We start from the raw sequence: 14,378 nt of genomic DNA, 5'->3' as shown, positions 1-14,378 counted from the left end.
CCTAATATTACATCATTAAGTCTGGAACCATCAACATCGTTAATGGTCTAATATGATGACACAGAGGTTTTTACTGTGTGTGTTCATTTTGTAATCACAGAGAAAATCTTCACTCCCAAAAACATTGTGAGCATAAGTTTATTGTAAACCAGTTATACCTATAAGGTCTCTACGGACTACTCAGGCTCACAATGCTTTTTGGAAACGCGACCCATATTTACACTTGATATTAGACGCTCTGTATTTGTAAATTCAGGGACCATCTATAAATTTAAATACACTAGTATACACTTTTCTTATTGCATTACATTTTTAGAGAATACCTTACAGTCACAAAACCAACTGTAAAGTGTTATTTTAAGAGTCAGGTATATTCAGTAATATTTACATATGATTTGAGTTTATTTTATAAATATAAAAAAATCGAACACATATACCAATGTCGTAACCTTAGAGATGGTCCCTAAAATTGTGAATTTGGAGCGTCTAGCACAAAACCAACTTTATGGCACTGGATCACGTTTCCAAAAACCATTGTGAGCCCGAGTAGACTGTAGAGACATTTAGTGCAACTGGTTTTATGATAACCTTTTGCTCACAATGTTTTTGGGAGTCTTTTCTCTGTGATTACAAAATGAAGACAAGCCTTACAAACCTCCCCCGAGTGTCTAGAGGCGTCATCAACCTTCAAGCTCATCGACGATGTTGATGGTTTCAGGCTTATTGATGTAACTATGAAGATAAGTAACTGAATTCAGTTGCTATAAAATAATTATAAATAATAATGTGAATCTGTGAAAATATATTTGATCTCTCCAGTTTAATCTGGCACAACAACAGACCACAAGGACCGCCTCCCTCATTTCCATGTTGCACACGGAAAAGTAAAAATGAATAAATAAATAAATCTGGAAATAAATAAACATGGGAATAAATAAATGCATAAATAAATACATTTATTATTTATAAATAATATTATATTATAAATAAAATTTATAAATACAACCACAAGGACCGCCTCCCTCATTTCCATGTAGCACACGGTAAAGTAAAAATGAATAAATAAATAAATAAATCTGGAAATAAATAAACGTGGGAATAAATAAATACATAAATACATTTAAAAATAAATAAAATAATTAAATATAAAAATGAATGAAAGTATAAGTAAATAAATGTTAAAAAGTATAAAAACTAATGTAAAATAAATACATAAAGTAAAAAAAGTAATTTAAAATATAACTCAGGATTACATTTTATTTCAAATGAACTATTTTTTGTTTTTATTCCATCATTTATTTATTTATTTGTTTTCCTTTTACTAAATGTATTTATTTATATATTTATTTATAATTTCTGCAGGATTGGTCCTCCACATAAAAAAGGTCTGAAAGTATCAAATGGCAGATGTAGTAATACTGATAACATTTCTAAGACTGGTCCATTGGTCCAGGCTCCAGCATCCCTTTGTCCCTACACTACATAGTTAAAGTGGTTGAGAAAATTAATGAATGGCTGAATATACTACTAATAGAAGAAAAAAAAAACTCTGTTTGATCAGTTTTCTTTCAGTGAAGGCTTGATTACACTAAACAATGTTTAAAATCTGAACAGATTTTAAAACACTAAGCATCATTCACTTGCAGACTTTGTAAAAAGTTACAGAAAAAAAATATATATATATAAAACTGGGCATCATACACTAAATGACTGAAGACTTTTATACACTACCAAACTTTAACATTAAACTCATACAGAAATATGTGCCTCATTACTAGGAGATGCAAGACAAATAAAAACAATAGCTGTTTCCAAAATCTCTCACTCGTTCACTAATCCCTATATAGCAGGGTTCCTCAAATCTTGCCCTGGAGGGCTAATCTGCTGCAGAGTTTAGCTACAACCCTTATCAAACTCACCTATCTGTGATTTTCTAATGATCCCAAAGACATTGATTAGCATGCTCAGGTGTGTTTGATTAGGGTTAGAGCTAAACTATGCAGGAAAGTGGATTTCTTGGGCCAGATTTGAATACCCCTGCTATATAGTAAATGGCAGTTCCCTTTCAATACTTCACTCGTACTGCACCAAAGACGCTATGGGAAAAACTAATTTTGAAACTGCAGTGAAACTGCACATCCACCAATTCATGCAGTGTACAGAAACGAGCCAATGGCTCGGCAGCGGTGCTGCATGAACCTATGGCAGCGAAGCCCGCCAAAGCCCACCAGAAGTGAGCAAAAGAGGAACCTGCGACTATACCGCCTCACAGAAACCCAGTTGCCCTGCTGCAGAGGCGCTGTTACCAGACACGAACGAGGTACAGGACTCCCTGAGCTAGTCACATCCAAAGCTGTATCCAGAGCCCTCACATTTTTACTTTCCTCAATTAAAGTTTGGATGCGTGTCTCTAATTCTGAAATCTTCTGTCAGCCTAACTATTTCCCTGCATTTATCACATGTGAATCCCATGTTGCCGACAGAGGGAATTTAACTATACATGTGGCAAGCGGTGCAAATAACAATAGCAGAAGACGACATTGGTCACTGTAATTGATGAAAGATTCGGTAACACTTTCTATGAAGCCCATATTTATAATACATTATAAGGGTAAAAACGCTTAAAGCGTTATAATGAATGCATAATGCTTTTAAGAGTATGATGATTTATAACACAATGAACACGTTGCATCCACTTTTACAACGGATTATATTTCTCATAGTTATAATGTATTATAAGTCTCACATCTTGCCATTTTTCTGATGCTACTTTACTTACAGGGGAAGTCGTGGCCTAATGGTTAGAGAGTCGGACTCCCAATAGAAGGGTTGTGAGTTCAAGTCTCGGGCCGGCAGGAATTGTGGGTAGGGGGAGTGCATGTACAGTTCTCTCTCCACCTTCAATACCACGACTTAGGTGCCCTTGAGCAAGGCATCGAACCCCCAACTGCTCCCCGGGTGCTGCAGCATAAATGGCTGCCCACTGCTCCGGGTGTGTGTTCACAGTGTGTGTGTGTGTGTGTGTGTGTGTGTTCACTGCTCTGTGTGTGTGCACTTCGGATGGGTTAAATGCAGAGCACGAATTCTGAGTATGGGTCACCATACTTGGCTGAATGTCACGTCACTTCACTTCACTTAAAGCGGTCAAAGACCACTTATAAGTAGTAATAATAATTAAAAAAAAAAAAAATTCTCTCTCAAAAAACCATTAGATTAGATGAATGTGTAATATGACACATTTGTGTTGAACTATTTGTATTGTAATATTAGTTTGATTATTTTGATGGTACCCTGTTGATAAGTAACTCTGCAACTGCAGTCATTAGAATATTACTATGTCTGCTATAAAACTAACACTTTATTTTGATGGTCAACCAACAGATAAACTGACTACAAGTGTCTTTGCAAGTACATCATCTTATTCCACCATACTAGATTCAACCATTCTTGAGCATACTAATACTCTATGAGAGTTAGTTGACATGTAGTTGAAAGCTGCTTACAGTCAATTGATTAACAGGACCATCAAAATAAAATGTAACTGTATAAAACTGCATTTTTTTCAGTTGAGTATTAAGCTCACATCAATTAATTAACATTAGCTCCACAGGAAACACTCTAATAACACTCAACATCTAATCACTCTCAAACTGTAGTAAGATACTGTGCAGATCTTAAATAAAGTGAAAGTGAAAGTGACGTGACATTCAGCCAAGTATGGTGACCCATACTCAGAATTTGTGCTCTGCATTTAACCCATCCGAAATGCACACACACAGAGCAGTGAACACACACACACACACTGTGAGCACACACCCGGAGCAGTGGGCAGCCATTTATGCTGGGGAGCAGTTCGGGGTTCGATGCCTTGCTCAAGGGCACCTAAGTCGTGGTATTGAAGGTGGAGAGAGAACTGTACATGCATGGGGGGCACCCACAATTCCTGCCAGCCCGGGCCTCGAACTCACAACCTTTCGATTGGGAGTCCGACTCTCTAACCATTAGGCCACGACTTCCCCCCAAACAATGTCAAGACATGAAACAGTCCAGTATCCTGTAAATGAAGTAGAATTAATAGGGGTTCATTGTGTGTTATAAATAACCATACTCTTAAACTTATAATCACACATACTTAAGCATTATGATGTTGTCACAGTGTCTGGGTTGTGTTCCCTGGGTTTCCACTAGGTGTCCTCCTTTCTCACGGTGTCTGTCACCTTATCACTTCCTGTTCCCTTATTTGGTCACCTTTCTCCTTGTTGAGTAATTGATTGTTCCCCACCTGTCTCCTGTTCCCTCATTATCCTTCTGTGTATTTATACCCGGTCTGTCTGAGTCTGTGTTACGGAGTCCTTGTTTAATGTTGATCGTTATTCATGTCCGTTGCTTCTTGCCTTGCCTTGCCTTCGTGTCTTGTTTATGTTATGTTTGGATATTCTGGTTTTGACCCTGCCTGGACTGTTTACCCCTTTGGATTACCCTTTAAATAAATGACTTACCTGCAATTGGTTCCCTCTCCTGTGTTTCCTGTATATCTGAACGTGACAGAAGGACTCCGTCATTCTAGGAACCAGCGGTATGTCGTTTTTCCATTCCCCAGCCAAGATGGCGGAGCGGCGAGCCAAGTATCTTAGGTTGACCGCCCTCCGCCAAGAGGGAAATGAAGTGGGTGCCCTGGCTCAGGTGTTCTGGTCCCTGGCCGAGGGCATGGGCTTCAACGATGCGGCCCTTAAGGACTATTTCAATGACGGGCTGGATGATCCAGTGTCTCAGGAGGAGATGGCGCAGTTAGAAACACTGGACTTCTGGGAATTTGTGCGCTACCTGCAGCATCGGCTTCGGTGGGATGCCCCAGCCACTCCTGTCTCTTCCGGTGGGGTGGTCGTCAGCCCAGCACCACTGCCCAGGATGGCTACCAGCCAAGCGCCACAGCACCAGATGGCCACTAACCCAGCGCCAATGCCCAAATTGGCCACCGTTCCAGCGCCACAGCCCAAGATGGCCGCCAGCCCAGCGCCAATGCCCAAATTGGCCACCGGTTCAGCGCCACAGCCCAAGATGGCCGTCAGCCTAGCGCCACAGCACAAGATGGCCGTCAGTCCAGCGCCACAGCACAAGATGGCCGCTAACCCAGCGCCAATGCCCAAATTGGCCACCGGTCCAGCGCCACAGCACAAGATGGCCGCTAACCCAGCGCCAATGCCCAAATTGGCCACCGGTCCAGCGCCACAGTACAAGATGGCCGCCAGTCCAGCGCCACAACCCCAGATGGCCGCCAGCCCAGCACCACAGTACAAGATGGCCGCCTGTCCAGAGTCATGGCCCAAGATGGCTGCTTGCCCAGCGCCGCTGCACAGGATGAGAGTCTCAGCTGACCCTCCGGAGTCGAGTCAGGTTCCAGTTGACCCTCCAGAGTCGAGTCAGGTTCCAGTTGACCCTCCAGTGTCGAGTCAGGTGCCAGCTGACCCTCCAGAGTCGAGTCAGGCGCCAGCTGACCCTCCAGAGTCGAGTCAGGCGCCAGCTGACCCTCCAGAGTCGAGTCAGACGCCGGTGAACTCTCCAGAGTCGAGTCAGACGCCGGTGAACTCTCCAGAGTCGAGTCAGACGCCGGTGAACTCTCCAGAGTCGAGTCAGACGCCAGTGAACTCTCCAGAGTCGAGTCAGGCGCCAGTGAACTCTCCAGAGTCGAGTCAGGTGCCAGTGAACTCTCCAGAGTCGAGTCAGGTGCCAGTGAACTCTCCAGAGTCGAGTCAGGTGCCAGTGAACTCTCCAGAGTCGAGTCAGGTGCCAGTGAACTCTCCAGAGTCGAGTCAGGTGCCAGTGAACTCTCCAGAGTCGAGTCAGGTGCCAGTGAACTCTCCAGAGTCGAGTCAGGTGCCAGTGAACTCTCCAGAGTCGAGTCAGGTGCCAGTGAACTCTCCAGAGTCAGGGCTAGTCACCGCTGATCCTCCAGAGTCAGGGCTAGTCACCGCTGATCCTCCAGAGTCAGGGCTAGTCACCGCTGATCCTCCAGAGTCAGGGCTAGTCACCGCGGATACTCCAGAGACTAGGCTGGTTACCGTTGACCTTTCAGAGTCAAGTCAAGTCACCGGTGATCTTCAAGGACTGAGTCAAGTCACCGGTGATCTTCAAGGACTGAGTCAAGTCACCTCTGATCTTCATGAACAAAGGCAAGTCACCTCAGATCTTCATGAGCAAATACAAGTCACCAATGTTCTTCGCAAGCAGAGTCAGGCCAGCACCGATCTTCTGGAGTCCAGTAAAGACACCAGGGGATTACCAGAGTTTCGTCGTCCCGTTGGTCCAGCCGCACGGAAGTCTGCTCCGCCTTGGGGGGCTCTCGTCCTGACCACATGGCTGTGGTGGTCTTCTGCTCAGCCCTGGGGGACTTCCGCCCTGACCACACTGTTGTGGTGGTCTTCTGCTCCGCCCTGGGGGGCTCTCGCCCTGACTACACGGTTGTGGTGGTCTTCTGCCCCGCCCTGGAGGACTCTGGCCTCGACCCCAAGGATGTGGTGGTCTTCTGCTCCGCCCTGGGGGGCTTCATGTTGTTTTTTGCCTTTTGTTTTTGTGTTCACCCCTGTCCCTGTTCCTCTCTGTTAGTCTGGCCCTCCGTCTCTCCCCCTGAACCTCCTCCAGTCCTCCTCCCTCCTGGTCTCCCTGTTTAGTGTTTACATTCTGGTGCCTGTTCCCCATGTTTTTTGTTTCTGGCCCTCCGTCCCTCTCCCTGAGCCTCCACCTGTCCGCCTCCCTCCTGGTCTCTGTTTTGTGTCTGTCGTGGAGCGTCTGGGAGCCACTCCGTAGAGGGGGGGGTACTGTCACAGTGTCTGGGTTGTGTTCCCTGGGTTTCCACTAGGTGTCCTCCTTTCTCACGGTGTCTGTCACCTTATCACTTCCTGTTCCCTTATTTGGTCACCTTTCTCCTTGTTGAGTAATTGATTGTTCCCCACCTGTCTCCTGTTCCCTCATTATCCTTCTGTGTATTTATACCCGGTCTGTCTGAGTCTGTGTTACGGAGTCCTTGTTTAATGTTGATCGTTATTCATGTCCGTCGCTTCTTGCCTTGCCTTGTCTTCGTGTCTTGTTTATGTTATGTTTGGATATTCTGGTTTTGACTCTGCCTGGACTGTTTACCCCTTTGGATTACCCTTTAAATAAATGACTTACCTGCAATTGGTTCCCTCTCCTGTATTTCCTGTATATCTGAACGTGACAGATGTATTATAATTGTTGTTATGATTATTCATTAATTGATATAACATAAACATTTTTATAATGCATTATGCATTTATTATAATGCCTTAAGAATAACCTTATAATGTAATAAAAATACAGGCTTCATAGAAAGTGTTACCGATTCGGTTATCTCAGTTGTTTGGCGAACTTGTGAAAAAAGGGAGCAAGAGAGAAAAGAAACGTAACGAGAGAGAAAAGAGGAGAAAAGAAAACAGTATTAGGCACAAATGGAAACACTAATTACAAGCTAACAAATGCTAATGCACTGCAGGTGCGCTGCACTTGCGGATTGAGAATAAAAGCGAACAATCAAATTAATCAGATTAAATTGATAGATAATATCAGAAATATGGCGGGAATTAAGTTATATTTTATCACTTTAAACAACAGAGAGTGATAGTAAGATAAATAAATTTACATTAAAGTTCAATGATGTGCAGTGACGATTCGAAGAACAGCAAATGACATGCTGTAAATACACTGGTGTGTATGAAAATATGAGTCATTGGGTCTCACCTGTTCATTATTAGAACACTGATCTTTAGAACTGTCACCAACAGAACTGTCTGTTGTTTTCTGTTTGGGATCAGAGATGTCAGAATACAAGCAAACGCTGAAATTTCAATGTTATTGAAATTCTCCTGATCCTGTTTAATACTTTTAATTCTGCACTCTTTTATACAGTAAACTGACATTAACAGTGAAACCAGTGGTGTAGTCTACGTGATATGCAGGTATACACCATATACCCACTAGGAAAGGTCAAGGATTTCCGCATACCCACTTAAAAAAGTAAGCAGATACATAACATAATTTTGTAACAGACAGACAGATAAATTCACCTAGCCTGTGTTGTGAAACACCGACTTCTTGATAATCACGCCATTTCTTATGTCGACTATTGCTTTTGTGCAACTCTTGCACAGCAGTGGGTGTGTAAATTTGAAATGAACTAATGTGAATCACTAAAGGAGATATGAAATTATTACACTTTCAGTTTTAAGCCTGCCCCTGAAGCTGCTGCAAACAGATGACAAGAACATTGTGATATAATGAGCCAGATAAGACTGACATTATCCTACACAGTACAGAAAAATAGGCTGATGCTATCGAAGCGGTACCTGATACGTCAAAGTAGTATACGTTACCATTAACATAACTGTAATAGCAGGGGATTGTTGGCATGTAAGAACAATGAGTGATTTCAATAAAAAAAAAAGTTAATATTAAGTTACTTACAGTCTTACATTGTCTGACTATAACAGTATTGCCTGATTTTGCTCTACTAATTTTGTCAACTAAAATAGTTTCAAACAAACTCACAGCTGAGCCTCTGCACATCTCCATTCAAACACAGCATTGTTTCGTTCGTGAATGAATGAACGAGTCAATTCAATTATCCATTCATAAAGACAGTCACATGCTTTGTTCCTGAATAAATCAGCCCTTCAAACTAATCAATTGAGTGAATGATTCAGTGATAAAATCGGTAACTTGCCGCCACCTAATGGCAGTTTTAGTAAAAATAATTAAGTATAATTTCAATTACTTAAATCACTGAATATTTCTATATTCAAAATGTTATATTTCAACATTATTCTCAACATCAATGTATGAAGTTAATTGCACTCATGCAACCTCTGAGCCTCATTAAATGTCTGTAAATACCGACAAGCCACTTTTGTGTTCTTCTGTGCACACTGTAGTGTAAATTAATTTTGTTAATACTGATTTTATTTGATCAATAACTTATTATTCTTTTCCCATTGTTTTAATTAGAAATGTTAAAAAAAGCTTATAAAAATACACTTTTAAATTTGAAATTAAAGTTAACATATTTTGAATAAAGTTAGAAATAAATGCCCTGTGCTCCTAAAAATAATAATTTTTAACCCCTTTCACAAAATTTTTAAACCCCTTTCACTCACTACAAAAAACTAGATTTACACCACTGAGTGAAACGTTTGCATGATATTGAAGGGGTCATATGATGTTGCTAAAACCATTATTTTGTGTATTTGGTGTAATGAAATCTGTTTATGCGATTTAAGTTTAAAAAAACACATTATTTTCCACACAATGCACTTTTGTAGTGCTGTGTTCGATACGACGATGTATCTTCACAGAGATTTGACGATACAAATATTGATATAGCTGGCCCTGTATTGATATTGTGGCACGTGCGCCGCAGTGGACTGCGCTTCATTTGAATACAAGAACACAATTTAAAAATTGAGTAGAAAAATGCAGGTTTTCAAAAAAAATGATGAATAGAGCATAATATATAGGCTACAACAAGGTTTAATCTGGACGCACAGGAACACAGCCGGGGTTGCCTGATAGATGTAATCCCCGTAACAGAGTTTCCCACTTGTGCAATACAGAAATATCTGCTAAGTGATTAAGCTATTTAGTTTATAATAAAATAAATAAATAAATATAAAATAAAAATGCAGGGGAGCGCTAAAAAGTTTGTCCCTGAATGTCTGAGTGCACGCGCAGCATGATCTGTGTGAGTGACTGAGTGTGTGTGTGTGTGTGTGATGAAATGTATAAATTTAGAGCTCTTCTTTTTATTTTATTTTTAAAATGTAGAGACTGCATTCATTTGTGCAATGATAGCCTACCATCAATGTTAACATGATGTTTTAATATATTAATAGGAGTACATTACAATATAAATGTATTATAACGAGTAGCCTACATTATTATTTATGGGCTTAGACATAAAATGCAAACAATCAGAATGTTGTACCTGGTGGGGATTGCCCAATGCAAACATGAAACGTATGCTATTTCCTATATTGCGGTACAGTTATGGAGTCTCTTCATAAAGCTGTTTTATTGAAAGCTGTATTGTATCATGGCCTCTGTATCGTGATACGTACTGTATCGTGACTATGCTGGTGATACACAGCCCTACTGATGACGTCATAATATGCTAATTAGATGAGTATATTTACACCCCACATAAACTTTCGGTCATGCCCAAAATTTTTCTAATTCACAGAAGATATCTATCTTTAAGCCCTTTTAAGCCACAAACATTTAAAATCTTGATGTCAAAATACATTTTTTTTTTAAACCTGGCACCTAAAGGGTTAAACAAACGATTGCGACAATATATGGTTTGTGTTTTTCAAGTCATCTTCAGGTAATAAATAAAGTATTTGAACAATGCAGAGCTAATTGACATAGTTTCTATACTGTAATAAATGCTATGATAAAAAAGTGTTTGTAGTATATAAATATTAATAAATCATTATTATTGATTATTGTCCAGCAGTTATCTGATTTCTAAGCCAATTAAAAGCTAGAAAATAAAGTTGCCTATACACTACCAGTCAAAAGTTTTTGAACAGTAAAATTGTCTTTTTAAATAAGTCTCTTCTGTTCACCAAGCCTGCATTTTTTATATCCAAAGTACAGCAAAACATTTATTTTAATGTAATTTATTGTGATTTCAAAGCTAAATATTTAGCATCATTACTCCAGTCACATGATCCTTCAGAAATCATTCTGACAGTCTGATTTGCTGCTTAAAAAAAAAAAAGAAAAAAAAAAATATTATTATGTTGAAAACCGCAGAGTATTTTTTTTTTTCAGGTTTCTTTGCTGAAAAGAAAGTTCAGAAGAATAGATTTTTTCAGAAATAGAAAACTTTTGTAACATACCTGTCTTCATCATCACTTTTAACAAATGTAAAGCATCCTTGCTAAATAAAAGTATTAATTTATATCATTTGTTTTCAGATAAATAAAAATTATACTGACTCTAAGCTTTTGCATGGTATGGTATATAATGTTAGAAAAAGCTTTTTTATTTCACATAAATGCTGATCTGTGGATCCTTCTTTTCATCAAAGAATCCTGAAGCAAAAATTACTCAAGTGTTTTAAATATTGAAAAGATTTCTTAAGTAGCAAATCCACATTTTAGAATTATTTCTGAAGATTCATGTGACACTGAAGACCGTAATGAGTAATGATGCTGAAAATTCAGCTTTGATCTCAAAAATAAATTACGGTTTAAAATATATTCAAATAGACAGCAGTTATTTTAAATAGTAAAAATATTTCACAACATTACTGCCTTTGCTGTACTTTGCAGGCTTGGTGAGCCGAAGAGACTTCTTTATAAAACATAAAATAATTGTTACTGTTCAAAAACTGTTGACTATTTATATAGGTTACAGAAATGTTATATTGTAATATATATAGTATAGTATGAATGCAATAAGAGTTTTTGCTTTTATCTTACCATGAATATCCATAACAAGCTCTAGTATTTCCTCCGCAATATTACATACGTATTGAATAATCACAGCAGCAGCCTAAAATATGTCTATATTATGTAACATAAGTTGACTTAATCAAAAACGTTAATCATTGAGCCATAATCATTTGTTTCAGTCTTTTCGAATATAACTTCCCATGCCGGAATTATAATTAAAATTAATTATAATCCTAGACTTTAAAAACATAGGCCAAGGCTCGGTAGAAAAAGAATGGATGAACTACATTTTAAAAGCTAATGAAAATGTTAGCCAAAGAAAATGTAGAACAGTCCCTGATCTATGATAGAGAAAATACCATTTCGGCAAGTAATGAATAAAATGCCTGTTAACATTAATAAAGTTGGCATAAGTGACAGTATCCTATTTTTAAAGACAACAAGCCACAGGACAAAAAGATTAAAAGGCGAACATGGCACCTGCTAGTGTGTGTGGGTGTGTGTTGTTTTGGTGTCAGTCTGGCCCTCCTGTGACATGCCTTAAGCATGAGCCATTTTTAACTCGAACCAACATCCCTCTTCGACAACAAATAAACACGCATTAGAAAGATGATATGGACAGTAACACAGTTATATTGGTAACAAAATTATAGTAAATCTGAAAGTTTACCTGTTCATCTCAAAGGAAAAGTAGACTTAGATTTCATCTCTGCTTACGAGTCTATTCTACGAAATACAAATGAATAACAATTAGCAGAAGAATGCTTTACAATACTTTTTTGCTAAATTACATACAAATCCTCAAGTATAAATAACATTACACGTGACAACAAAACACTAGGAAGAGATTTACCTGTCGCATGAAAACATTCAAATTGTGATTTAATCCAGCGATTAATTTTAGCATCCACCCCTGTGTCTGTATCCTCCATAATTTTACTCTAATGCTAAGAGGCTAACTGTTGTTAACTAGCGAGTACACAACTATGCTCGGGCCCGCTAATATCATTCTTCTTCATCATATAGAATTTGCGGCAGACTAGACGCATCCGTTAATAATACAATCATCCTAATAGTCACTTATTAGTGCTGATGATAAACCTTCAGTTCAATAGGCCTAACCTATTAAAAGGAAGACACCTATTTTGAGGGATAGGTTAGTTAATCTTCAGTTAAGCACATATACAGTAATTAGCATAGCCTGGGGAGAACAGAGCCAATAAGAAAAAGAGAACTATGGCTGTGTCTCAAAGTGCGCGTTCTCGTGCTCCCGAAAAAGGCAGATCTGCAATGCAGCGATTAGCTGGCGGCAAAACAGCAACGTAAGGACCTTTCTTTTACTGTCTATGTTAATGACGTAATATAATTCTTCTTCTTCATCTTTTTCTTCAATGGCCGTTCACCCCTTAGGAGTATTGCCGCCACCTACTGTATATATTGCGCACATGGGTAAAAAATAAAAATAAAAAAAATAATTGTATTGCCCCCCATTCTTTTTATTTGTATATTTTTTTATTCCCAACAATCATTTAAAATTGTCTGTGTATGATGATTCTTATTACTACCCTGTAAATTAACCCAATACAACATCGCAAGCTTTTCTCTTCTTAAATCTAATGGCATCTCCCCTATTTCGACCCTGATGGCATCTAGAGGGGTTGACCTTGTTGTTCCGCAGCTAATTCTAAGTGCTCTAAACTGTATGCTGTCCAGTTTTTTCAATTCAGATTTTTCTGCATCACCATACATTATATATATACTAGAACATATTAAAGCTTGATATATAGAACATGTAAAAATATAAAAATGTTTTACATTATTATGGGAGCGATGATGTTCATACCTCAAACGAAATGTTTACAAAATGTACATAAGTTGGAAAATGAAATCCTGCTTTGAGCTCTTCTCAATTACAGGAGTGAAATGTCAGTCTGAGTTGGGCGAGCAGACACAAACACATGAACACACATGTCTGGGCCCATATTCATGAAAAATCTTAGTGAGTTGCTCTAAGAAAATTAGAAGAAATGTGGTTGTTTCCTCATAAAATTAAAGAAAGGATGACAGTGAATTAATAAAACACTACAGATTAGATTACGCAGGGATCATGTTTGAAATCCCATAGCGCCAGAAATGAAAATAATCAGATCAAGATATTTGGCAACTGGGAAAATGCAACTATGCAGCAGTGATGATTTAGGTCTGTCACAACCTTCTATAAGCAGAGTGATCACACAGACAATTACAGCACTTTCAGATCCTCTTATTTATATGCAGTTCATTGCATTTCCATTGTACATTGCCACTTTGCAGGCTCAAAAAAAACTGCATTTATGCATATAGCAGGCTTCCCTGGTGTTGTTGGAGTAATTGATGGAACCCACGTTTGAATTATTGCACCGTCAGAAGACAAGAATGCTTATGTAAATAGAAAGAGGTACTGTACCATAACATAAATGTTCAAGTTGTTTTCAGTGCTGATTAAAGGATTTTAGACATTGTTGTGAATGCTGAAAGGTATATTCAAGTTCTAGAACAACATATGCTCCTATCCAGACGTCATCTGTTTCAGGGAAGACCTTGCATTTTCCAACATGACAATGCCAGACCACATACTGCGTAGAAGGATCCGGGTACTGAAATGGCCAGCCTGCAGTCCAGATCTTTCACCCGTAGAAAACATTTGCTGCATCATAAAGAGGAAGATGCAACAAACAAGACCTAAGACAGTTGAGCAACTAGAAGCCTGTATTAGACAAGAATGGGACAACATTCCTATTCCTAATCTTGAGCAACGTGTCTCCTCAGTCCCCAGATGTTTGCAGACTGTTATAAGAAGAAGAGGGGATGCCACACAATGGTAAACATGGCCTTGTCCCAACTTTTTGAGATGTGCTGATGCCATTAAAT

General features: G+C 39.0%; 1 protein-coding gene across 2 annotated transcripts in view; it reads right to left on the bottom strand.

The window, feature by feature from the left end:
• Positions 1-12,747, bottom strand: part of ccdc142 (coiled-coil domain containing 142) — a 53,997-nt gene extending 41,250 nt beyond the window's left edge. Inside the window, exon 1 of one of the 2 annotated variants that reach the window (XM_059516470.1) lies at positions 12,322-12,747. In XM_059516470.1, the coding sequence (XP_059372453.1) occupies positions 12,322-12,400 (79 nt within the window). In that variant the 5' untranslated portion in view covers positions 12,401-12,747. Of the gene's footprint in view, positions 1-12,138; positions 12,193-12,321 lie in introns of those variants that run through there. The other variant, XM_059516471.1, reaches the window with a different exon arrangement.
• Positions 12,748-14,378: the final 1,631 nt, after the last annotated feature.

This window comes from Carassius carassius, chromosome 29 (genome assembly GCF_963082965.1).
Source record: "Carassius carassius chromosome 29, fCarCar2.1, whole genome shotgun sequence".
In the NCBI taxonomy this organism is placed as follows: domain Eukaryota; kingdom Metazoa; phylum Chordata; class Actinopteri; order Cypriniformes; family Cyprinidae; genus Carassius; species Carassius carassius.
This window is presented reverse-complemented; position numbering and strand designations above follow the sequence as displayed.